The 25213-nt window shown below is 30.1% G+C and overlaps 3 protein-coding genes across 3 annotated transcripts; 2 read left to right on the top strand and 1 right to left on the bottom strand.

Moving 5' to 3' along the window:
* The first annotated feature begins 565 nt into the window (after positions 1 to 565).
* LOC124945601 (probable protein S-acyltransferase 7) lies at positions 566 to 5165 on the top strand. Its single transcript, XM_047486062.1, has 5 exons — positions 566 to 958; positions 2699 to 2881; positions 2964 to 3260; positions 4105 to 4338; positions 4507 to 5165. The coding sequence occupies exons 1-5, from the start codon at positions 854 to 856 to the stop codon at positions 5002 to 5004; spliced, it is 1317 nt and encodes a 438-aa protein (XP_047342018.1). The 5' UTR covers positions 566 to 853; the 3' UTR covers positions 5005 to 5165.
* Positions 5166 to 10213: 5048 nt separating this feature from the next.
* On the top strand, positions 10214 to 12528 carry LOC124910280 (NAC domain-containing protein 83-like). Its single transcript, XM_047450907.1, has 3 exons — positions 10214 to 10417; positions 10498 to 10754; positions 12021 to 12528. The coding sequence occupies exons 1-3, from the start codon at positions 10231 to 10233 to the stop codon at positions 12336 to 12338; spliced, it is 762 nt and encodes a 253-aa protein (XP_047306863.1). The 5' UTR covers positions 10214 to 10230; the 3' UTR covers positions 12339 to 12528.
* Positions 12529 to 12693: 165 nt separating this feature from the next.
* Positions 12694 to 16674, bottom strand: LOC124945742 (probable serine/threonine-protein kinase At1g54610). Its single transcript, XM_047486230.1, has 7 exons — positions 16187 to 16674; positions 15812 to 16096; positions 15355 to 15672; positions 15042 to 15269; positions 14845 to 14945; positions 13261 to 13384; positions 12694 to 13169 (listed from the first exon to the last, which is right to left on the bottom strand). Exons 1-7 carry the CDS (start codon positions 16502 to 16504, stop codon positions 12933 to 12935), a joined length of 1611 nt encoding a protein of 536 aa, XP_047342186.1. The 5' UTR covers positions 16505 to 16674; the 3' UTR covers positions 12694 to 12932.
* Positions 16675 to 25213: the final 8539 nt, after the last annotated feature.

Genomic DNA, 25213 nt, shown 5'->3' on the forward strand with positions numbered 1-25213 from the left:
TATTGGGTTTAATTTATATCATTAAGACGCTCTCTGATATTCATTCCGGAAATCAGTAGGGTCAATTGGGGATTTAATCACTCTTCTCGAATATCTACGAGTTTGGTTACTTATTGACAACGTGTTTGTATTCTTTTCTTATTTTAATATTGTATGATTTTTAATTTTATTTTCTAATGTTATGCTTTGTTTAAAATAATCTTATTATTATTTTAATATATATATATATATATCATTACAAACAAAAATCATTTTTTTCTAATAGAAAAAGTCCAAAATTTATTACATTTATAAGTTTAAGGTTGAAAGTGAAATCTTATGAAATTGAGGCCTCTATTTTGATATAAATGAAAGTAAATGTGAGCTGATATAAATATCTCACAGGTTTCTATAATTGACTTCACACTGCCACGTGTCGAAATATATGAGGTTAAAAACTTTAACCAACAATCACGCGTTTTTTTTTTTTTTTTTTTTTTTTTTGGATTGAACAGTGACCGCGCTTACTTTGTCGCCGACGATCAATACTTGTCCATTTGTCTCTTCCATCCTTCTGATTTTGCCCTGATCAAACCCTAATTTCAGAAAATCAAAAGGGTATTATCACTTGCAGTTCATCGCCCATGTTGTGTAAACCATTAGCAGAATTCTTCACATTTATTGCGTAATGAGTCGTCTGAAATTGGAGGGCCCAGTCAAAAACCCATAAAAGAGCCGTCTTTGGTTACTTTTCTCCCCCATTTGACCCTCTTCTCTCTCTCTCTCTCTCTCTCTCTCTCTCTCTCACCTGCCTTTCCATTATTGCTCTGAAGTCGTTGAGACGAACACACTTGGGAAGGGAGAGAAATCCCAGATGGACGACGTGAATCCCCCTCGTCAGGGATCCAATTCTTCAGGAGGAAGAGTACCCGATAGAATGGAGATGATCCGAGTTTATCAGGCCTGGAAAGGCAGTAACGTAAGTTTATGTTCTTCTTTCAAGATCTTGTTTTATGTAGATTCGCTTAGTTTAAGGTTTCTCCGGCTCTAATAAGATCATTAATATTGAAATAGATGGTTTCATTTTCTTTGATTGTTAATTCTGCTCACCATGATTGATGATTAATTATCTTAACTAGAAGTAAAAGAACATGTTGCTGTTGATGAACTCAAGTTTAAGGAGAGCAATACTTCTGTTATTCCACTCTGTTTTTGTTTTATTGAGAATTGAATTAATCCCAAAGTGATTAGTCAAAGTAATTAGTTAGCTATGTATGTACATCTATTCATATCTTGGCTCCACATTAATCTTTCATGAGACAGAAAAAATCGGTTTATTGATACCCTACTTAGTGAACCTTGACTGACAACTTAGGTTGAGTTGACTCAATGTTATCTTCTTTAACATCCACTGAAGATGAGTTAACTTGTGAGAGGATAGATCTTTAGTCAAATATCTTGTCATCAATAAATTTTGATGTGCTTTGTATGAGAATGGAATATTGGCTTAACAACAAGGAAGGAATCATCAATACTATCGAAAAAATAATAAAATTGGAGGTGTGTGCATTAAAACAAACAGTACACTCATAAGTGACTCTTCAGATTTCTGCTAGAGCGATGAACTACTTTTTTCTTCTTTGAGTTCCAAGAGATGAGATTATTACTTAGAGAAATGCAGTTGCATGTGTTGAGTGACGATCATCCTTGAAACAAGCCCAGTCTGCATTATATGTTGATACCTGATCACTATGAAAGAGGAATATCGTCTTTAACTTGTACTCTGAGAAACCTAACTAGAGTAAAATCACTCGAATTGTAATGTGTTAGACATGAGGCATGTTTTCTGTGTGAGTTGACAAACATGATAAGGCATATCGACATAAGTGAACTTTGGGGGTCATATAGGCTGCTCTTGAAGTGTGTCATGTAGAAAACATTGCTCAAGTCAATCTCATGGATAGACCAAGATATGGTAACAATGAACAAGATTGTTCGCAAAGTAGTGAGTTTGATTACGATGAAACCTTTTTGTCACGAGTCAGGTTTTGTGACGATCCATAGACCCTGTGACTTTACTTTTTAATTCTTAACACTCGTTACATCCCACAACATTTAGAGAAGATGAACACTTAACAGCAGACCATGTTGTGTTATGAAGTAGAACATTGTATAATTTGGGTGCAAAGTCGGGTCTCCATTATTTTTTTAAATGTTCCCGTTAGACGCTCTAACACTAAATGACTCTTCAAAAAGTCTGATCTCTGTACTAATAAATAAACATGTAAAATACTCTATAAATCAATCAGTTGTATAAGATTGTGGTATTCACTGCCCTATATGTTTGCTGTATTTTAATACAACCGGTGAATGGGTTTTTGACCAAACCTTTACGGTAGTGAAATGTCTAGAATTTCATACTTTATGCTTGAGAGGATATATCCATGTAAATCTATAATAATAATCACCTACCAACAACACAAACTAAATTTAAAACATGCTATATTAGGAGCTTAGGTTTTTCAGTTGAACTTCAAATTAGAAGTGTGTAAATAAATTTACAATTGTGACTTCAAATGAATAACTGCAATGTTCAAGAGCAGTACTTACCTCAGTTGCTAGCTCTGGTTAGAGCATGATTTGCTATTTCATTTTGGAAAATCAATTTTACTAAACTCATTTGGTGTTTTCCTTGTCGTCCCTATAATGGGATTTTCAGAGATTTCTCATGGGAGGTAGATTTGTATTTGGACCGGACGCAAGATCAATCTTCATGACCATATCTCTCATCGTTATCCCTATTGCCGTATTTTGTGTGTTTGTTGCCAAAAATCTCATGGATGATTTCCCCCACCATTTAGGAATATTAATCATGGTTGTGCCCATTGTCTTCACATTTTGGGTGAGCTCGTTTTCCCTGTCCTATAATCAGTTTGATCTCTTGCTCAACAGAAGTTTTGCATTAAATTCTTAACCTTCTTCAGGACTTGTTACTTCTTTTGTTGACATCAGCAAGAGATCCTGGCATTGTTCCACGTAATCTGTGTCCACCTGAACCTGAAGTTATTGAAGGAATTACAGAAGCTGTGACTGGTCAACCATTACCATTGCGTTTGCCTCGGGTTAAGGAGGTACAAGTCAATGGGATAACTGTGAAGGTTAAATACTGTGACACTTGCATGCTTTATCGGCCTCCTCGTTGCTCACACTGTTCAATATGTAATAACTGCGTCGAAAGGTTTGACCATCACTGCCCCTGGGTTGGACAATGCATTGGACAGGTAATTCTTTTATACACTTTTAATTAAAATAAAATGCAGCTACCTTTTCAAATTCTTTTGGGACGATTACTATTTGATTTTTGTAAACAATCTTCTTATAAGCTGTTTTCTTCTAAATTATGTTTGTCAAAAATCTTATTTAGAAAATAATTCAATCATAATCTGAAAATTATTTGATCATGATAGAAAAAATATCTCCAAAGCAAATAGAACAAAAGATTATACAATAATATGAATAAATGAGTAGCAAGTCATTTGTTTGCCATTATGTAAAAGAAATCACACTATAATGTGACCCGATGACAAAATACTAATTACTAATTACCAAACGTGAACTCATTTAGATTCACATTCAGATGAGATGGTAAAAAAAGTGTTTCAAGATAAATTTATTATCGATTTCTAATCTAGATTGAAACCCAAAAAGTGTTTCCAGATGGGCCCAATATTATATGTTGATTGACAAGAATTCCAAAGCAAATGTAAATTTCTGTTTGTTTGAGTTTGAATCTTTCTATTTCCATGTTGGGCCTTGTTTGATTCTGGATTATTTGAATAACCAAGTGATAGTCATGTTAATTGTGATTTATTGATCAAGTTGTTTGAGTTATTTGGGTAAAACTAAAACTGAAAAAATATTATAGAAAAGAAAGAAAGAAATAGAGATTATTTTACTATTTTTGTTCATAATTTGAATATGTGATCGATGAGTAGACCTTAGATGTATACAATATTTTGAAATAGGAACTTTTACCTTGTCCTTATATTACTTATGAAGATACATATTAACCGCAATGAAAAGAACTTGTTATACTATCGACTTATTGCTATTGACATTGTACAGAGGAATTACAGGTTCTACTTCTTGTTTGTCCTGTCAACCACTCTTCTCTGCCTTTACATATTTGCATTCTGCTGGGTTTACATCAGAAGGATTATGGATAGTAAAGATATATCGATTTGGAAAGCCATGGCTAAGACGCCTGCCTCCATTGTCCTAATCGCTTACACGTTTCTCTCTTTCTGGTTTGTTGGTGGCCTTACTATGTTCCATCTTTATCTCATCAGCACAAACCAGGTAAATATTGGCTAACAATATGTTAGAAAATTAATATTTTGTCACACTCTGAAAAAAAATTATTTATTTTAATTTCTTTGCCATATTACAAAAGGGTAATTGTCCCACTTTATTCTGCTCAAATTTTATTTAATTTTGGGTTAAAATTGCTTTTCTTGTTTTTGGCAGTCTACTTATGAAAATTTTAGATACCGGTATGATAGAAGGGAGAACCCATATAACAAAGGGATTATTAACAACTTTAAAGAGGTCTTCTGCACTAGTATTCCTGAATCCAAGAACAAATTTAGGAGAAAAGTTATGAGAGAGCCAGAAATACGCACAGGCTCAATGAGTGGTAGCTTTTCTGGTTCCTATGTTCGAAAAGCATTTGGTGGTGACCTGGAAATGGGAAGTAAACCTGTTTGGGATGATGCCACTAGTAACGATGATGATCTTGAACGACATGCAATTCAGAATGATTCTGCTTGCAAGAAAGATGGTAAGTTTGATAACGAGTCCTGTTCTGATGATCCAAGCCGAGATCATTTGAAACAGAACTTGGCACAACCAATTAATGATGTATGGGGAATAAGTGGTAGTTGGGTTACACCGCCTTCAGAGGACTTGAACAGAAGCAGAAACTTCGGTTTGGCATCCGAACCGCGGATGGACAGAAATTCTTGATTGGTGGTGTAAAATGTGAGAATTTGAATTGAATCAAGAGTAGTATTTGGTATTATATTTGAATGTGGTGAATATAAGTTTATTGGTATGGTTGATTAAGTGTGGATAGAATGATACAATATATAACAAACATGTTCATATATATTATGGTTTGTTTGCTACATGCATGTTATTTCAGGCTATGGACAGTCAGTTCGTCTATTTAAATTTTCTTTTTTTAATATGGTTTTGGAGAGGTTAAGTTTGAGCTAGACAAACAAAATTTGCGTTATTTTTTGCGTTATTCTTTGTCTTTGAATAAAAATATTGATTAAGTTAAAATTTTGAGTTGAAAACTTTACGAATTTAGAAAAGTTTAACATATTATGTTTTAAATACATTCTTAAAATTCTAACAATTTTAAATGTATGATAATAAGTTTTTATAAAATTATAAATAATTTGGAAAAAAAATAATTTTATTTTTGTAAATAAAAAATGTTATATATAAATTTTTTATATTATCATTTATTTATTATTAATTTTTAATTAATTTATACTTAAATATATATTTTTTAAGAATATAATATATTTAATTATATATATTTTTGTGTTAATGTTTAAACAACCCTCATTTATAATATATTACATTCACTTAAAAAAATTAATTATACATAAATAATAATAATATATAATTAATATTATTTTAAAATGACTTTACTATTTCAAGTAAACTTTTAATTTTATAAATTTTTAACTAAATAACAATTTTATATAAATTTTTTATTTTAACCTTTACCATTTTAATCTTTGTAACCATCCCAATTTAATAATTTTGAAATTGAAAGTAATTTTGAATGTAATATAGGAAAATACTTAATTTAATTAACAAATAAAATAGGAAATTGATATGAAAAGATAGTAACTTAATAGGCAAGTTATTAAAAGAGAAAAAGTATATATAGTAGCAAATTAACAAAGGCACTTCAAAGTATGAAAAAGCTGCTAATGGCTTATAATTATTTAATTAGTGTAGCATGTATATTCATTGCATAGAATTTACTCATACCAAACATTTTTGGGTCTGACTTTATGATTTATAAAGAAACCAATTTTGATACAAAATTATTCTTCTTTTTAAAGGATAGAAACCACATATATTCGCGGAAATTGTAATTTATGAGCCATGAAATTATCATTTTCAGTTATCATTTTATCAACCTAGTTAAATCTTAAAGAACTTAATTAACAAACACTCACCCCAAAGTTTGGAGTGCATTAAACATAAAGAAATTTGTTCTTATTTTTATTTTACTCGTTATATATTTTAAGTTTTATTTAAAAATATGCAAAATTTTGTATCATAATCAATAAAAAATAATAATTTAATGTAGTTGGTTAAATATTATGTTAATATATATTATGGGTCATATTCAAATCTTGTTATTCCAATATTTTTTACTTTTAGGGTGCCCTAGAAGTGAGTTGCCCTACTTAGCCTATGTGGCCTCGCTCCATGGTCCTCTTGAAAACCCAACCTATATTTCTCTTGAATAAACCCTAATGTATGGAAAGAAACCTAACCCTATGCTTAACTCGGACTTAAGTGACAATGTGTCTTAATTTTTATGTATAAAGCTAGCATGACTTTATATTTATGACATTCAATTAAATTTAAAACGTTTTAAGTCAGTATAAAATGTCTTACTTATGAGATTAAGTTTGTCCTACCGATCTCTCTAGAATAAACTCGGGTCATTAACTTATTTTAAAAACTTGAACATGAAACCTAAATTTGTGTTTTCTCTTTGAAAAAATAATGATTGAAGGGACTCTTTTGTTAATTTGAACTAAGAAAGCAACATCTTAATAGAGAAGAAAAGTTGCACCCGCCGAATCTCCCCTTGGCCTAGTCAATTCCATTGATCGATCGCCTCTTTTTTCTTTCTAAAGGTTATTCAACTTTTCTCTCTTTCTCTCAATTACATTTAAATTTATGTAATTAATTAAGCTATAAAATGGTGAGTTTTTATTATCCTATAAAAGCATTATTCTTAGCCAAAAAAGAGACAAGTTAAAGCTAGTCAAGGGACCCTTTATACCGTCACATATATGCAATACTAAGAAATTAATAATAGAATCATTTTCTTTCTAATCTTTAGGTATTCTTTCATTTATATAACATAATGGTTAATTTGAAAATAAATTTAGAAGTATTGATAATAATATTTTTTTAATGTTCATATGTGATAATTTTTTCTAAAAATATACATATTTTTAATTTTAATTAAAACGTCATGACACCATTCTCGGTAGTAATCAAACTTTATGCACGGATAAAAAAATTATTATTAAAACTCAATTTTTTACCTAATAGAAATTACTATATATATTAAAAAAAAAAACATTCTAGGTATATAAACTCACTTGAAGAAGAAATGATCAGTACTTAATTACATATTTGAAAATTTGAACAATATTTATATATCATTAAAAATCATATATATATATATATATATATATATATATATATAATATTTATGTTGTCTTTGTTTAATTAGGTATGTGTGATTAAAATGCAGTTGCTTTGGAGAGGAAATTAAAACATGCATAAGAAATTGACTTAATTTGCTTTACATATATGCATGTGCATGTTGATATAAAAAGCAAAATAATCCTCTAACAAATATATGACTCATAAAGCTAATTTTACAACATAAAACTATTAGAATGACAAAAAAAAGAGATTATTTTAAAGCTTCCACTACATCAACAAATCCCACCTTCACTACTTTTTTTTTGGGTGTAGGTAGATTATAGGGAAAAGGAGTCACATTTTTAAGTAATTTTCTTGTCCGTGAAGAAACCTTATTCGACTAATTTTCTAAAAAATATATGTTACCCTATTTAAATCAAAATTCCTACTAATTATGACCATATTTTATATGATTTTTGTGTATTTAAAGAATAAAACATAAAATATTACTATTAATTAGCATTTATCCCGTGCAAATGCACGAGTAATAATATAAAAAACTATGAAAAAAATATTACAGTAAAAATGTTTATGGATGGGTCAACTCACCATCCAACCCAAGTATCCATTTACTCTCACATATATCAAATTAATCACAGCTCTCGTCCCGACAATCCGGACACTTTAAAAATTAAACATAATTATATATATATATATATATATATATATATATATATATATATATATATATATTGGTTAGTTAAAAAGTTAAATTTATATTGTTAAAATGTGCGTTCATCAAATTTTGTGTTGAATTTAAAATATAAAGTGTTATTAGCCTAGTTGGTTAAAAAATTGTATTTGTTTTGTTAGGTTACAAGTTCGAATCACATTTATAGTATTTTTAATTTTATTTTTAACTGTTTTAAGTTTATGGGCGGGTCAACCCACAATCCGACCCAAGTATCCATTACTTTCACATATATATCCAAATTAACCACAACTCTCGACCCGACAATCCGGACACTTTAAAAATTAAGCATCATTATATATATAAAAAAAGCTTCATTTTATATATATATATATATATATTATATATATATATATATTATATATATATATATATATATATAATATATATATATATATACACGTGTGTATACATATATATATATATACATATATATATATATATATATATATATAATTAATAAATATTGTTACTAGTTACCAAGATCATGTTGTTTCTCGATCTAAAATTCGCTAGCTCTCGACCTTTATTTCAAACTAAAGCAATTAGATAATCAATTGTCTAAAGTAGTTCCATCATTAAAAGCTAGGTCCTAATTTAAAGCGCATACATAGTTCACAAAATTTTGATTGAGAGTATCCTTCACAGCAGATGGTATTATGGACAAGGATAAGTAAAGAAATTATTGTGCCTTTGTCAACGAGTGTTTAATGGATGATAAATGAAATTTTCAAATTTCAAATTTCGTCTGATCTATTTTTATGATCAAACCATCGTCTATTCATTCTCGGTCCCGTCAAAATTTGGGTTTTGAGGAGAGAATTTACAGAAAAACTCAAAATGCAGTTGAGTTTGCAGGTGGGTTAGAGGGCTAAAACTTATTATAGAGATGAGTTTGCAAGTGGGTTGGAGATGATCTAATGTCACTTATATTAAGTACCTCGCACCATGTGGATTATTTCTTTTAGAATTTTTGAGAGTGTACGAAGATACACATTGATGAGACTCTAAAATATTATACTTTACAAGTGAACTTATAGTCCCAAATTGACTCCCACAAAAAGAAAAGAACTTCAATTCACTACTCAAAATATCATATCACTATTTACACTAAAATTAGATTAATAATAATTATTATTGATCTAGTAATATTAATGTTATATAGTTAAGCCAAACCTTGTCCGGGAATACGTTTATCATCCCGCTCCATTCGGTTTTGAAGAATCACATTAGGACACCGTTGTATAATATTTTTTTAAGAAAATAAAAAAAAATCTTTGATATAATTATATAAATGAAATTTTTAATATTATATATATTGTAATAAATAAAAATTTATATTATTATAAAGAAATAAGCTTATTATTCTTATAAAATATAAAAAAATAAATAAATATATTTATGATGTTATATATTTAGTTGTGTTTATTAGTTTCAGGTAAAAATCATTCTTACCTCATATCCGGTCAACTACCGGTCAACTACCGGTTAAACTGGAAAACACCACTCCTAAATGGATAATTCAGATCAAAAATTGCGTGAGAAATTATAATTGTCATTCCAACGATTGAGTGTGTTTTATTAAGCAAAAACATAATCATATAGTAAAAAAAACCTAGTTAACTATTGCCAATACTAATGAAAATCTAGAAACTATTAATCCTTTTTCTATTTTATTTATTTATTTATGAAGCTAGAATTTATTTATCTTTAAATAAACTAGCAACTTATAGAACTCATAAACTTCAACTTATGGAACCCATAAGATTCTTTTCAAGTCATTACTATTTAGAATTGTGATATAATTCTAAATTTAAAAAATAATAATAATTGGGTACTAGTATTTGGGATTTACTTATGGAGCAAGTTTGAACAATGTTATTAAAAAAGCTGCCAAAATGACCCTCCCACCAAATTTTGTTTAGTCATCATAAATCAAATCATACTTTAAAACCTATAAATAAGCTCTTTGTTCCCCCCCTAATATTATTCCCACCATCTATCAAACTTATATCCTCTCAATGGACTCCAAACTCAACTTTGTAAAAGATGGAGCTTTACATTTACCTCCAGGATTCAGATTCCAACCCACAGAAGAGGAAATAGTTTTTCAATACCTCACCCGAAAAACATACTCTCATCCTTTACCCGCCTCGGTTATCCCCGAAATCAACAATATACGCAATTTCAACCCTTGGGATCTGCCAGGTTTATTCGATTATCTCGTTTAAACTAATTATTTATCATAATCTCGATTATTAATATGTTGTAATGTTACACTTAAGCAGGCGATCAAGAGCAAGACCGGTATTTCTTTAGCAATGCATCGGAAGTAGCTACTAGTTACAAGAAACGAAACAAATCGAAAGGGAGTGTGGGATCCGGATATTGGAAAACAACGGGCATAGAGAAGAAAATTGATTATGTCGGAAAAAAACAATATCCTATAATGGGAATGAGGAGGACATTTATTTTTCATGGAGGTAGAAAAACCGGGGATGAATGGTTTATGCATGAATATCGTCTTTCTGATTCGAAAACTCAAGTAAGTAACATTATTAACAAATATTAAGGATGATAATACTTATTTCACTTCTTAAACTCTTTATAATATAAATTATTATAGATACAAATATTATTTATAGGGTCGATCTAGAGTATAAATGGTTCCACACCAGATGATAGAAAGAATAATTTTTTTCTTAAAAAAACATTACAAGTCCTTTAAATGTCATGCCTATAACTAACAAAGACATTAAAAAGATTTCATAGGAATATATATATTTGTTTTCATGAATCGAAGTAATATGTAAATATCTTAATTTGAATTTAAAAAATATTTATATTAAACAAGGTCAACAAGATAGTCTTACCATCATTAATGTAGTTAGACTTCTTATATTTATTTGTTTGGTGATATTAACTTGAAATAATTAATTTTTTAAGACAGTAATTTAATAATAAACATTTTTTTGAGATTTTTTAAATAATTTTTAAAAATTTATTATATTTTTATTTATTTTTGGTTAATTACACAACCTAATTCATTAATTAAAATATATATATTTTTATTATATAATAGTATATTACTCGTTTGTTGTGAATTTTTTTTTTTAAAATTTCACTCAAAACTTAACTATCCCATTTATATGTGTTTTCAACTATCAATCCATTAATAAAAATATTAAAATATTTTTTTCTTTATTTTTATAGAATTTAAATTTTAAATACAATAAGACATTATAATAATTCAACTAATTAAACATTCAAATATCATACTTTTTATTAAACAAAATATTTAATAAAACCCACTAAAAATTATAAAAAAAGAACTTACTTAAAATCTCTTTAACAAGTCAATTTAAATAAATTCAACCCAACAAATCCTTAATATTTAAGGAAAAGATTTAGTAAAAAAATTGGGTCAATAAATTTGTTTCTTCTATTCTAAGTAATTAAAGTGATAAATACTTTAGAAACAAATCTAAAGAAATAAATTTGTAAGACACGTGAGCATTTATGTATTAAAGGACCCACAATGGCCACAAAGTTGGATTTTTTAACTATAAAACACAAATTAATAATTGGTCAAATAATGTGGCTTAGGTAGAAAAAAAAAGTCAAAAAAACTTTGTTTCATGCCTAAGTTTCCTATTTATACTTTTTAGGGGCTCTCAATTTACAAACAAATACATTACTCCTTTCATTAAAGAGAATTTGAATTTTATAGAGTAAATTTCAATTATTTGTTTTCCATATACTTTTACATGGTATCATTGTTCTATCTAACTAGTTCTAGTTGATATCACAGCTTGGAAATTGGGTATTATGTCACGTATTCATAAAACAAACGAGCATTAATGAAAATGACAATGACGAAAATACTATACTTTCCGATGAAAATGAGAGTAATGGGGTTTACGATTTGCACACAAATTTTATGGCAAAGACACCATACGTGACACCTACTAGCCCAACGTCCTCATGTTCATCTTCGTCTCGAGGAAATCATATGATAGCCGATGTTACCTCACACGCAAAGTATTTTGTTGATGATCAAGATGAAAGTTCGAGTTGTGGTCATGGACCTCATGGTTATGATCATTCATCAACATTTGGAGATTATTGATGGTTTTCTTTTGGATTGCATTCTGTCTAGACACGTTTATGATGAAACGGTATATATATAACTATTAAGTGAGTTGTATTATTCTTAAATTGAAAATAATTAAGACAGTTTGTTTGATCATGTAGTATTGTTGCTTGATGTAGAAACTCGAAAGTTACGAATTTGAACTAAATAAGATTCAAATCTCATCTATTTCATTTTGTTTTTCCGAGTTTATTCTCGAGGGGATTAACATAACCCTATCACAATCTTTAACTCCTTTAATCGTTCTCCAAATCTTATTATTACTTTATTTCATTGTCCAACATTTCATAATTTTCTGCATAACCTAGCTAGGGGCAAAACTGTCATATAGGTGACAAAAATTCTAAAATTCTGCCAAATACAGATCATACATACACATTAGACTTTATTAAGTCCTCCTCCAGGTTTCCTTATGAGGGATACTGACACCAAAAGCCTATGGTAAAAGCTCAAAAAAGGAGAGAACAAGAACAGAAAGAGAGGGTAGAATAGTAATTACACAAAAAATAATATTTATCTTAGGCCACCGATATCGAATTGAAAGGCCTCTTCATCGAATCTGATAAGAACCTAATTTTTCTTTGGTTTCCTCTTCCTGAAATGCCAATTATCGTTGGAATTCTTGAAAGAATTCGACGATTTCATTTCCACGATCGAAGACCCGAAAGAAGAATCGGACGGAGCAAACGAAGCCGGCCCATTTTCCGATTTATATTGTTGGTATCCTACCTCCGCGTCCTGATGAGGCGGAGGAAACTTCTCGCTTTTGCTTTTCGCATTAGCTTGACTCATTACCACCCTTCTCCTCTGTACAATCAAAATATCGTGAAATTTTATATTAGCTTACTCTCGAATAATCCAAGATTGTGTTTGATGGCACACTCTCGAACTCACTTACATCCAAATTAGCCTGTAGTTCGGCATTTGCTTCCGGGGCTGGAATCGCACGACCAGCCCGAGCTCGTGTCCTTGCCTTTTTGTGGCCATCATTGACATGGGCTTTACCATTTAGATTTCTTCGCCTATAATATTAACAAAAGAATGAAATTTGAAATTATAACGGGTTATGTTACAAACCTTCTAATAGTACTAGTATAAAGATAGTAGAGTAATTATTCAGTAATAGAAGGGTAGTGATCAGAATTATAAGGTAAGTACGGTAATTAGTATAAGGGTAATATGGTAAAATACTACTACCATACTATCCTATACTGCAACTAATTACCAAACTACCCTTCATACTGCACTTATAAAACTACTATATATCCTACTCCATCTACAAAGCAACATAATAATATATCATACTAATTAGTAAGGGTAGTTCAATTCCTATTAAGAATACCCTAAGGAAAATCGTGCTAGAGAGTTTTCTAAACTAAAAAAAATAGTTAAGGGTAGAATCATAATTACTTTTTTTGAAAAATATCAACTTTTATTAAAAATAGTGAAAGATTAGTTCAAATGTTACAAAAGAAACATAAAAAACAGAAAATAAAAAATAACAATGTAAGAATTTTAAATACCAAAAATAAGATTAAAAATTATTATCCCGAACATCCCACTTTTTCGGATTGAAAGTGTAAGGGGTAGAATCTGGAATAGGGTAGGAAATACTATTTAAGAGCTACCAGTACCAATCAACTAACCTACTAACTTACTATTCTAATTACCATACTACCCCTATACAAGCACTAGTATAGGGTAGGAAATATTATTTAAGAGCTACCAATCAACTAACCTACTAACTTACTATTCTAATTACCATACTACCCCTATACAAGCACTAGTATAGGGTAGTAAATACTATTTAAGAGCTACCAATCAACTAACATACTAACTTACTACACTAATTACCATACTGTAGGAAATACTATTTAAGAGCTACCAATCAACTAACATACTAACTTACTACACTAATTACCATACTACCCCTATACAAGCACTAGTTACCAAACTACCCCTATACAAGCACTAGTTACCAAACTACCCCTATACAAGCACTAGTTACCAAACTAATTGTATATATACTAACTAATTGTATATATACTAACTAATTATCCTATATTACTAACTAATTGTATATATACTAACTAATTGTATATATACTAACTAATTATCCTATATTACTAACTAATTGTATATATACTACTCCTAGAGATACAAAGGCAACATAGCATATCCTTCTACAAGAAAGGGTAATTAGTAGGTGGTAAGGGCAGTATGGTAATTAGCATTAGTAAATAGTATAGGGGTTAGTATCATAATTATTACAATAGTAAAGGTGTTTTATGGTAATTAGATAGTAGTACAAGGGTAGTAGAGTAAATACTATTTTTGAGATACCAATCAACTAACCTACTAATGCACTCTACTAATTACCATACTACCCCTATATTACCACTAGTTACCAAACTACCCCTATATATCCTACTACAAATACAATGGCAACATAACAAAAGGGGAAGGAAAAGAAAAACAAAACCTTTTAGCCTCTTGATCCCGCAGTTTAGCATCGATTTCTTTGCTTGGGGGATACTTTGGTAAATTTGATGGATCACAGGCATATGGTTCGGTATTGAAAAACTGTTACCATAAGAAAGAAATGAATGATTATAATCAAAAAGAGATTACCTCTACAAATTTGAACCAAGAAGAATGAATAAGAATGAGAAAACTAACTTCACTATTCAAGGCTTGTGATGCAGAACCGCGTTCATCAGGATCAATCGCAAGAAGAGTTTCCACGACAGATAGTGAACAAGTCGGGAAGTTTTTGAATACATCTCTTACACGTCTCCTATGTTGATTAGTAGGTTTAAAAAGATGTGCATTCTTCAACTTACATTTTTCCCAATATTCTTCAGATGGAGAACCGCATAACAAAAATATCTTATTCAATTGGTCGACCTACAAATTGGAAAAACACAACCAACATTTGTTCAATAAACCACCGAATTATCTTTAACAAAAAAAAAGGAAGAGATTAGTAAACCTCTGTTGTTCCTGGCAATATTGGATTTCCATAAAGTAATTCAGCCAAAATACAACCAGCACTCCAGAGATCAACACCCACACTGTAATGAGTGGCTCCAAGAAGTAACTCAGGTGGTCGATACCATAGAGTCACAACTCGGCTAGTCATAGGTTGAGTGCATTTAGGATCATAAAAAGAAGCGAGTCCAAAATCAGCAATTTTTAGATTTCCATCGTTATCAATTAGCAAATTGGATCCCTTTATGTCACGATGCAACACACCATTGTTATGACAATGCTCGAGCCCCGATAACAATTGCTTCATATAGCATTTCACCTTCAATATGGTTATAAATAGACTCAGGACTGAGATTATAACTAGATATCATCTTAAACCATTTAACCCATTACAGAACAATTGATCTGGTTTCATTCATGATCAAAAGTAATCCCAAGAGTTTAAAAGACAAACAAACCTGAGACAGTGAGAAGTTGTTTTCTTGCACAGAAGCTAAACCAGTCAAGTCATGTTCCATGTATTCAAATACAAGATAGATACTTGGAGACATTCTTGATGCAACCAATCCTTCAAGTTTGATCACATTTGGATGATCAAGTCTTCTTAATATAAGTATTTCTCTAGCCATAAATTTCGCACTATCTGGATCCAAATGTTCAAATCTAACTTTCTTCAAAGCCACTACCTTTCCTGTAATCAAATCCCTAGCCTTGTATACATGACTATAAGTCCCTTGCCCAATCTAACAAATCAAAAACCCATACAAAATCATAAACCATACAACAGTATTGATCAAATTGGGGATTTAGGATTTGGGATTTATTTCTTTAACCTTATCAAGCTTCTCGAATGTATTAGTACGACGAGGCGTCCACTCTTTGATTGCCTCCCCAGCTACATCTCCAAGCCACGACGGCCATCCATGTACGATTTTCAACCCGTAATCCGGTTTCAGATTATACCGATCAATCGCCGGAAAATCTCCCGTTGCCCGTCTTTCCTTTTTCCTTTCCTTACCCATATTATGAACCACAGTATCAGAATGACGCCGAATTTTGCTAATAGAACGAGAACCCATTGAAGGTTCGTGGGTAATATCGGTTTGTGCATTATTTTTCTTGGGTTTCATTAAACACAAAACACAACCCATTTGAAAGAAAGACAAATCAGAAGTGGGTTCGGTGAAGAAGAAGCATACGCCGGAAGGGAAAAAGAGAAAATCCGGCGCCGGTAAACAAGTTAGATGGAAAACCGCTACAGATTATTAATGAGCTAAGCAATTATACCCTTTCTCCCTCTTCAAGCTGCAGATTTGACGGAAAAAATAAAAAAAAAAGTTTTGAGATTTAAGGGGGAATGGGCTTTATGCCACTGTTTATGCAGAGGGACAGTTGGGTACTGTGTGGAGGGACCGTTTGGTTCAGCGGTTTAACGTGGCGGGGGCCGATTTTTTATCTTTTATTTTTTCTTCATTAATCCGTACTGAAATTTTATAATATATCTTTGTTTTTATATGGTTAATAATGATGAAAACAAACACACCTATGACCCATCTGTTTGTTTCTATTTTTTTTAATTAAATTATATTTAATGATTTGGATCAATTTATATTTTTTAAATAAAAGTATATTATTACCTCCCTTTAATAATGCCTATTTTATTGTAAAATAATAAGTCAAACTATGTGAAATTTTGACTTTTAAGTAACTTTCATAAATGATGTCTTTGATTGGAAAGTTCTATCTAAATTTGAAAAAAAAATATAAATTTATTTGAAAAATTATATATATTAATAATAAAAAATATTCAAAACTCAAACTAATAAATATTATTTCACTTTTTTTCTTCTTTATTATATTACTAATTTATTAATTAAAATACTAAAATATTTTTTATTTTATTAATATATATTAATACCACTAAACAAATTTCTATATTTTCAAAATCATCACAAGTCATTACTATTTCTTTCTTTAATTTTAATTTTTAATTTCAAACTAAAAAAATTATCATTAATCATGTTATTTGCAAAAATAGGTTGTTTTCTATATAAAGGAATTTTAGATTGTTATCTAGATATGTAGATAATTCTTTAAAAAGAAAGTTAACAATTATACAATATAAATAAAAAATAATTTTGTATTAAATAAAGTAAATAATCTTAATTATTGAATCATAATCTAAAGATAAAAGATAAAATTATATCTAGTTGAACTTTTTAATAAGATCTTACTATAAGAAATATTGATAAAATATTAATTTTTAAAAGTTTTAATTTTACTTTATATATATATATCTTTAAATATAAATCCATGCTTATCAACTAAGATGGTATTATTATATGGAATAAGCATTACATATCTATTAGTATTACCAAATAATATTGATACTTATATTTTGTTACATTTTTTTAACAAATTAAGGTACTTTTATTTTATTTTGATTTAAAATGTCATTTTCAAGCAAAAATAATAATTATAATGAATAAAAAGGGGAAAAGGAAAACCAATCAAATGATTCTCCAATTGTGAACCAGATGAAATAAGAACGACCAAAATGATTGTAGATTATTCATATGAGAATCAAGAATATATCATTGCTAAAAAGAAATTAAAAAAAAAAATACAATTTATTCTCTTTAGACATTTAACTAAGAATAAAGTAACCAACTTTACTTATGGATTTTTTTTCTATAATTAATTAATTCGCAATAAAATGAATATAGAAAAAAAAAAAAAGACAGATAAATTTGAACAATATTTGTGATAAGTATTATGTTAATTAATCTCATAATGACATAATATTACTTGATCAACAATAATTTCTGATTACAACAAAAATAAAGCCAAAAATTCAACAATACAATAATCCACCATTAAGAAAAATATGACTCATAATGAATTAGCATGCAAAAATGAGACACTAATATTATAAAATGATATAAAGTTCACTAATTGACCAAAAGAGAATTAATTTCATTTCATTTGTTTAAAATAATAATTATTTTCTTAATTTTAATAAAAGTATTCTTTTTTTTAAGTAGGTTTATTTTTATTTTTTTACAAAAACAAGCAGATTCAAACAAGTCCCATAATTAAGTCAAAGATTAAAGAATATATAACTATTTAATTTAAAACTAAAATAACATTAACTAATTTATTACAGTTTATTCTCTCACAACTTAATTATCTTTGCTTAACTTAATGTTTGAATTTATTTATAAGCCATAATTTATTAATTAAAATTATTTTTACAGTTTACTATGTAATCACAATTTATTTAAGTTTATAAGTTGAATCAAACAAGCCATAAATTAATGTAATGACTGAGTTTTGCCTAACGGTACTGGTCTGGTATAGTTCTAGAAACTGGGTCTCCATTATTCTTCAAAATAGGACGACAATTATAAATAAAAAAAATTAAATGAATAGGACCACTAGTTATGAGAAAAAAAAATATGAACATGTGGATTGATGATCAGAGGAGAGAATAATTTTTTTGTATGAGTAATAAAAATTATATTTCGCGCCTTACCTGTCATGTACTTAACTCGCGAAAATTAATCGCACTACAAATAAGAAACGGAACCAACGTTTTAAAAAAATAATATTTCTTATAATAAAACTTCAATAATATACAAAGTACACTAAAAATCAATCAAACTTTGAATTCAGCAGTTATAATTATTTTATATTTTATTTTTATTAATATTGTTCACATAAAAACATCCCATTTATATTTAAAAAACAACCACTATTTTCTCAAATACAATATAGAGTTAGTTTAATCATAACAATGTTGAGTGCATGTAAGAAGAGACCAAGTCAATTTTATCTTTGAACTTATCTTCATTTGTGACTTATTATACTAGATGTATTTTTTATACACTATATCACATCAACAAATGTTGTTATTTTCTTCTTATAAGTTGTTGGGTCAATCTCAAAAGGTCCAACTGGTTGACCATATTTGCCTATATTTCTTATATAATTTTATTTTATTTTGACATTTCTTTGTTACTTTGATAATGTATTTAGTTTATAAGACAACAAAAACAACCAGCTCTTCCTTTCTTTAAGAATGTGTTAAGTTTGAATTATAACTTAGTTTTCTGAATTCTTTATTTCAAGAAACAAGTTCTTGATTGATGAGACCGAGTTTGAAATTCTATAATCAAAGCGCATCGAAAGTAATATGAGAAGAATTTGGGATGGGGAAAAGAAGAGTCAAGGGTGAGAAAAGAAATATTGTTGGTCTATACCAAACAGTCCAAGACAAATGTTCAAAACCTAAAATAAAATAGGGGTGAAGAACTTTCACAAGAGAATTCAAATATTCATTTTCATATCTCCTTGGAGAAGAAATATCAGTCTTATATAGTTGTTTTCCTGCCCCACAATATTCAGAATTATTGTTATAACAACATAACAGAATTCGGTTTGAGAAATATAAAAAAAGAGAAACAAAACAGAATATTAAAACAAAAAACAGAAATGTAGCCCAAGTGCACACTAGGACCGATGAATTAATTTGGAGACTATAACATTATCTCCCCCTTCAAAGTTCGTCGCACTCGACGAAAAGACCGTGACCTGGTCAACCTCTAATGCGCATGCCCCTATCTTCAAATAAAACTATTACCTCTTGCTTCGGTCGGACTTCGGCAAGTTCAGCAAGGGTCGCATCATAGGACCGCAATATTTTATAAGCCTTTGATAACATCTTTTCAGTAGTGGAGCTGGCCGGATCCTTGTAGTCTTTTGCAGTGCCAGGTCAGTCGCCACTCCACCCATTTAAGAAATTTATGTGCACCCAAAGTCGAGTTTTATGTTGTTTAGAGTTGACCTTTGTTGTTGCAATGTCGCCAAGACTTAGAGCAGATATATAAAAAACTTCTTCCAGTTCCAATTATACTCTTTAGTGTCTTCAAAAACTCAGGCCAAATCTTTTTCCCGAATCAGCATCACAGGGGCAGCAAAAGAGCCATAACTTCTAATTATTCTCCTAACTTGTGGTCGGTCTTTGGGTTGCTGGAATAGAGCATTGAACACTTCAAATAGTTGCTGGAGATCTTCAGGAATATATTCCAAGGTCATTGTCGCGAGTGAAACAGTTTGGTCTTCATGCTGACTTTTTATTTGCAACTTGGCAACAACACTACATTTTTCCAAAGTCTTTTCCAGCTGGTTGTCATACATCAGAGTGACTTGTACTCGAAGAATATCCTTTAGGACCGTGGTTCTGCCTTGCTTCTCATAAGAAAGGGTCAGGTTTTCGAAATTCTAGAATTAGGGACCTAAAGTAATCAGTCATTCAATGTCCATCATAATATCATATTCATCCATGGAAATTACCTTCATTTCTGTTTGATAGTCATTGCCTCCATCGACCATTTCAAGTCTTTACAAATGCTAGAGCATAAAATGTTGGATCCATCAGTCACTCTAACCGATAGCGCCTAGGTTGTCATGCTTTTGTGGCCTATTTTCTCCAAAATCCTGCTATTGATAAAATTTTGGGTGCTGCTTGTATCAATCAGGATCACCACCGGCAGGTTCTCGATCTTGCCAAGAATCTGGAGCGTTTGAAAAGTTTTAGAACCGCTGAATGCATGTAAGGATATGGTTGGTTCATCCCCTGTCCCAAGCAACAAAGGTAGATCATCAAAAATAGGTTCTTGAATGGGTTTTTGGTCTTCTTGATGATTAGCCGAGACCATGGATAATTTGGATTTGCACATATAGGTGGGCTCCCACCTTTCATTGCAAGTATAACATAGGCCTTTCTTCCTTTTCTAGTCCATTACAGCCGGGTCTAATTGTTTAATTTGGCCCTAGTTTATGCTTGAAGAAGACGCATGTAAAGAATTCTTGATGTCGGTATTCCGGTTGGTGCTCGGCCAGGATGTCTTAATATTGGATGGCTTGAGCAGCAGCGGTGCTTCAGCGTTGTACAAGTGCCCGCTGCTCATTAGGGACTTGTACGTTGCTTCTTGGACCTTAGCCATGGCCATGGCTTTGTTTAAGGACCCAGAAAATCGCAGCCGGATGCAGTTCGCAATCTCCTCCCTCAAACCGGACAAGTAGCAATCTATAACGTATTCCCTTGGCATGTTGTAGAGTTTTTGAGAGATCAACATGTATTGCAGATTGTATTCATGAACAAAACCAACCTATTTCAGATTCATTAATTGTCTCATTGGAGTATCATGTATAGAGGACCCGAATTGCGTCATAAGGTCTCTCTTGAACACGTCCCGAGATAAGGCTTCCACATGGTTGCGGTTCTAGAGATAAGATTCATGCCACATTCTTGCTTCACTAGAAAAGTGAATGGGAGCAATTTTAGTTTAGTGGCATCCCTAGTCTTGTCCACCCTGAAGAATTGCTCAGCGGATATTAGCCAGCCCTCCACATTGGACCCATCAATCGAGGAAAGTCGACATTGGTTAGCCGTGTTAAAGGAACATAGTGTGTGTCGCGGTTATGGTTAGGGTGTTGGGCCTAAATGGGGAAGGACCGTGGCAAGAATTATCATTGTAGGGTCTGTTGCGGGGATCTTGCCCATTTCCAGATGCCCCGCTCTCAAAGGCTATCATTCGTTCTTCAGCCGCATCCAATCTTCGGTCTATTGCAGCTTGCATAGCAGCTGTTTGTTGGGACAAATTTTCAATAAGGGCCTTAAGCGCATCCATTTCTTCCTACTGGCGATTTTTTACCATTTGGAGAATCGTCCAGCTCTAATACCAATATGTTAAGCTTGAATTATAACTTAGCTTTCTGAGTTCTTTATTTCAAGAAACGAGTTCTTGATTGATGGGACCGAGCTTGGAATTATGTAATCAAAGCGCATCGGAAGTAATATGAGAAGAATTTGGGATGGGGAGAAGAAGAGTCAAGAATGAGAAAAGAAGTACTATTGGTCTATACCAAACAGTCCAAGACAAAGGCTTAAAACCTAAAATAAAATAGGGGTGAAGAACTTTCACAAGAGAATTCAAATATTCATTTTCATAACTCCTTGGGAAAGAAAGATCAGCCTTATATAGTTGTTGTCTTGCCCCACAATATTCAGAATTATTGTTGTAACAACATAACAGAATTCGGTTTGAGAAATATAAGAAAAGGGAAACAAAACAAAATATTTAAACAAAAAAACAGAATTCTAGCCCAAGTGCACATTAGAACCGATGAATTAATTTGGAGACTATAACATAATGTTATAATTTTATCCATACAAGTATCTTATTTAATTTTCAATAATAGTAAAACAAAACTTAAAAGAAAACAAATAGTGATGAATCCCTTTCACTTTCTACCTTTACAATTCATTACTAGCTTTGATATATCTTCCTTCCCTTGTCAATTTCATTTGTCCATGTGAAAGAAAAGTTATATATTGAACATCAATTTCAAGAAACATTTAGAAAAGATTGATGGTAGGAACACAAATGGGAGAGAAAACCCTCTTCCAGTCAGGTTCAAACCTACAATCTTAACGATCATGCAATCTTGTGTGGAAACCCCAATCCCAAATATCGCTAGAAACCCTAGAGTTCCGACTTGTTCAAGTAACTAGCTAGAGGAAATTGTTTCATTCTTTGTTCTCAATCTGTTTTATGTTTTAAGCCTGTTTTTTGGGTTGATTTAAGGAATTGTGTAGTGTTTTCACATTTCAATTATAAAACATAGTTGTTTAAAATGAAAAATGACTTTAGTCTCTATTTCATTTTTTACTTTTTCAATTAGGTGAAGACAATATTTTGTGTTTCATATTATGTTTTGTAGACACAACCTTAACATCATTTGCCAATTAAGTTTAATTTCTAATATTAATATAAAGATAAAATAATATTTAAAATTTGAGGGATATATAGATTGAGAATATATTTATAAACCCTAGATTTCATTCAAATTATTTTAAATACTAGTTGTTACACTATAAATTTAAATTTTACATAGAACTCTATTTTTTGTTTTTACCATATTATGGAGACACTAATGACTTAGTGTGATCGGATATGAAGGCAAGCATGGTAATTTACATGCAGGGTGGATATGAAGGCAAGCATGGTAATTTAAAATTGTATAACTTCTATTAATAATTATAGTAAAATACGACTTCAAATAATAAAAAACCATCCAAAATAAGAGAGGCCTAATAGAAGATAATATGAAATGAGAACAAATGACTTATTTTTTAAAAATAATAAATCACTTTTTATTTATTTATTTAATCACAACCAAATCATAAAATTAACCCATAAAAAACAATTTAATACAAATTATAATATTTTATCTCAATTACCCAAAAGAAAAATATATTGATTTTAAATCTGAAACACTAGTATCTTAAAAACCCAGTACAATCTTGAACATCATAGATTAGGAGAATTTTAAGTCACTTTTTTTGTAAGGTCATCTCGGGATTCCTTTTTGATTGGATAAAAAATGATCTTTAACTAAGGATTGGCAACATGACCAAAATTTAGACGAGCCGGGCAAATCGAATTTAACACGTTATCAATATATCTAATCACGAAAATCGCAACCAAATAACGAAACTCATTGCAAAAAAAAATCCAATATATGAATTATACCAGCTATGATAAGATTTATCCTAAGTTATTCAGATATTATACTCAAACAATATAAAATGCATATATATATATATATATATATATATATATATATATATATATATATATATATATATATATCAACAATAAATGTGAACTAAAATAAAAATAAACATCTCATAACCAAATAAACATGAAAACTCACATAATGAGCCCAATAGTCCATGTTGGCTTCATTGTTGTTCAGAACTCACTATTTGTCCACCACAAGTAATTGATAAATATTTGATCAGTTTTTCTAGCTTTTGTTCAATCAAATTTTCAGATGATTTTAGTTGCTATTTTATTGAGTGATTGATTTTGACGAAAGAATGATCTATCTTATTATAATCGACGATTTGAGATTTAGAAAAGTCGACGGTATTAGTTTAATTATATATTTTGGTGTATAAATTGATTGGAATTAAACCAATTACATATTTATTTATATTTGGATACAATCTAGTTTTGGAGTACAATTAAAATGGGGAAAGGTTAAAGTTGCTTTCTATGTATTTATGTATACCTCATCCATCCCTTTATCATGGAGGCTTCAACACTCTGTATAAGTGTTTGTTTGTTGCAAATCACATGGAGTTTTTCCTATTCCAAACACTTTAGTTTTTTCCTTTTTTCCTTTGTGATGTTATATAATCATAAAAAAATACAAAAGATAAACTGATAAGGAACATTAAGTGTAACATATATAGCTCCTTAAAGACGCTCAAAACCTTATAATTGTGTTTGTTTGTTTGTTTGTTATTCCCTTCGTTAAAATGAATGATACGAAGACCTTCAACCGACGAAAATGCGACCAATCATAAGTCATTCTCAAAAAAATCAACTTCAAAGTGAAAACAACTATATTATTGTTAACTTCAAATTTTAGATAATTATTTTTATACAACAAATTAAAATAAAATTGAGATTTTTTAATTGATTCACAATAGGTGAAGTTCAAATCTATAGTGGGAAAAATCAAACCATAAGAATATAGGTGATGACATTATTTATTATAAGTAATTTAATCAAAACATAATAATTAAAAACTTACAAGATCTCCAAGAAAAATAAAATTATTGTTCCAATTTGAAGTTCTCAAATCAAATGAGCTTAGGTCAACATGGAGTTAATTGGACTACTTCCTTAGCAACTTTAGGTTTGTTCCTTTCACATAGTTATATATGAATTTTCCTACCATCCTTTTAAACATGGTTTGGGTGAATTTATGATTTGGGTAAG

This window comes from Impatiens glandulifera, chromosome 7, assembly GCF_907164915.1.
Source record: "Impatiens glandulifera chromosome 7, dImpGla2.1, whole genome shotgun sequence".
NCBI lineage: Eukaryota > Viridiplantae > Streptophyta > Magnoliopsida > Ericales > Balsaminaceae > Impatiens > Impatiens glandulifera.